The following is a 1,701-nucleotide window of genomic DNA, read 5'->3' as shown; positions in this document are numbered from 1 at the left end:
AATCATTTGAAATGGAAACACGTGTTTGTTTATGGTGTGTTGTGAGTAATCGCGGCACCCATCTTGCGGAAAGCTTTCTCATATCCAAATGATTTTGCAAAATGTTATTAACCCGTTCAATTGAAATGCCCACACTCTCACCAATCTCACGCACTTTCAATCTTCGATCACTCATTACCATATCACGGATTTTTTCAATCATTTCTGGTGTAGTGACCTCATTTGGACGACCTGAACGTTCCTCATCAAAAATGCTCGTACGGCCGCGTTTAAATTCAGCTACCCAATATTTTATAGTTGTTAATGACGGTCCAGAGTCTCCATAAACTTCGTTAAATTCCGATTTAATTTCGTCGTTTGTTTTCTTTTTCAAAAACAAATATTTTATCACTGCTCGATATTCAATTTTTTCCATGTTGACAAAAAGCACAAAAGTAACTCCATTGTAACACGTATAAAATTTGTTGTAAATGTCATATCGCTGAGAAATTTTGACACGTGTTATTTGAAGAGTTGTATATTTTATCAAAATATTTTTTTTAGTTGTAGCAGCGCCATCTCTATTCAAAATCGGGTAGTTTTCATACGACCCTCGTACAGTGGTTATTGACATTGTTGGTGGGACGTGCTCGCCCCACAATTGCCGCAGTTGCTACTGGTTTTGTTGCTGATGGTAGCGCGGGCGTTGTATGGCGACAGTTGGATTTCTGCAAAGACAATAAAATTTTGCAGCCATATAGTGCATTAGGGGGGGGTCCAAAAATGTTGGAATTATCTCGCTGCCACCGACGATTTTTTAGCAACTTTGGAAAACAAATTTGGACCAACCTTATGTAAAAATTTATGTATGAATGTGTTACCTAAACGTTAAAAGGTGTCAAGTTTATGTTTTAAATTGTTCAGGAGAGACAAAAAATGTATGTAGTTGCGCATTATCTGCCCTTCTGCATCAAAAACTAAATTTTGAAAAAAGTGGACTTGCCACCTTTTCATCTTTAGGTAGCGATATGAACTCCCAACATGTCCGCTAACAAATTTTCTGTTAATGCTGGCCTTTTCAAAGTCTGGTAAGCTAGTAACTGCTTATGTATGTATGTATATGTGATGACTCAGTGCAGAGAATAATTAACAAAACTGATACTCTTTGACTTGGATTAACATATGAGATATCCTTTGAAGAGGGTTGCCACATTTTGTAAAAATTTAAATTCAGGTTCAATTATTACTTCAAGGGAATTTTATAAAATATCCAAGGAATGAGATTTAAAAAATAACCTTATTTCGAAAACATTTTACAAAAGGGCTGCCACTTTCTAAAAAAGTAAATATCAATTTAATAAATATATTTAGTGGATAAAACTATGGTTATGGTTAACGAAATAGGCATAAGAAAGCTTTTTTTGAAAATACTTTGAAGAGGGCCTCCTGATTAAACGCCAAATTCGAATTCAATCGATGTCAAATGAAACATATTTAAGAAAACTTTTTTCGAAAATATTTTGGAAAGGACCTGTTTTAAAGTCAAATCTTATTCAATCAATAATTTGGATTAAATAATACAATGTCGATGACAAACGAAACAAGTTTAAAAAAAGCTTTATTTCGAAATATTTTTGAAGAGGATTGCCACATGTTTAAAAGTCGAATTCAATTAAATGTAATTTTTTGATTTTGGTGTGATACGATATATGTTTAAAAAGC

General features: G+C 33.6%; 1 protein-coding gene across 1 annotated transcript; it reads right to left on the bottom strand.

Moving 5' to 3' along the window:
• Position 1: 1 nt before the first annotated feature.
• Positions 2 to 564, bottom strand: LOC108374969 (putative uncharacterized protein FLJ37770; the record flags this gene model as incomplete). Its single annotated transcript, XM_017631031.1, has 1 exon — positions 2 to 564. A coding segment is annotated over exon 1 (414 nt), but the record flags the coding sequence as incomplete, so codon positions are not given.
• Positions 565 to 1,701: the final 1,137 nt, after the last annotated feature.

The sequence above is a fragment of the Rhagoletis zephyria genome, unplaced genomic scaffold, assembly GCF_001687245.7.
Source record: "Rhagoletis zephyria isolate East Lansing unplaced genomic scaffold, Rhagoletis_zephyria_1.1 Rzeph_scaffold_08329, whole genome shotgun sequence".
Classification (NCBI taxonomy): Eukaryota; Metazoa; Arthropoda; class Insecta; order Diptera; family Tephritidae; genus Rhagoletis; species Rhagoletis zephyria.
This window is presented reverse-complemented; position numbering and strand designations above follow the sequence as displayed.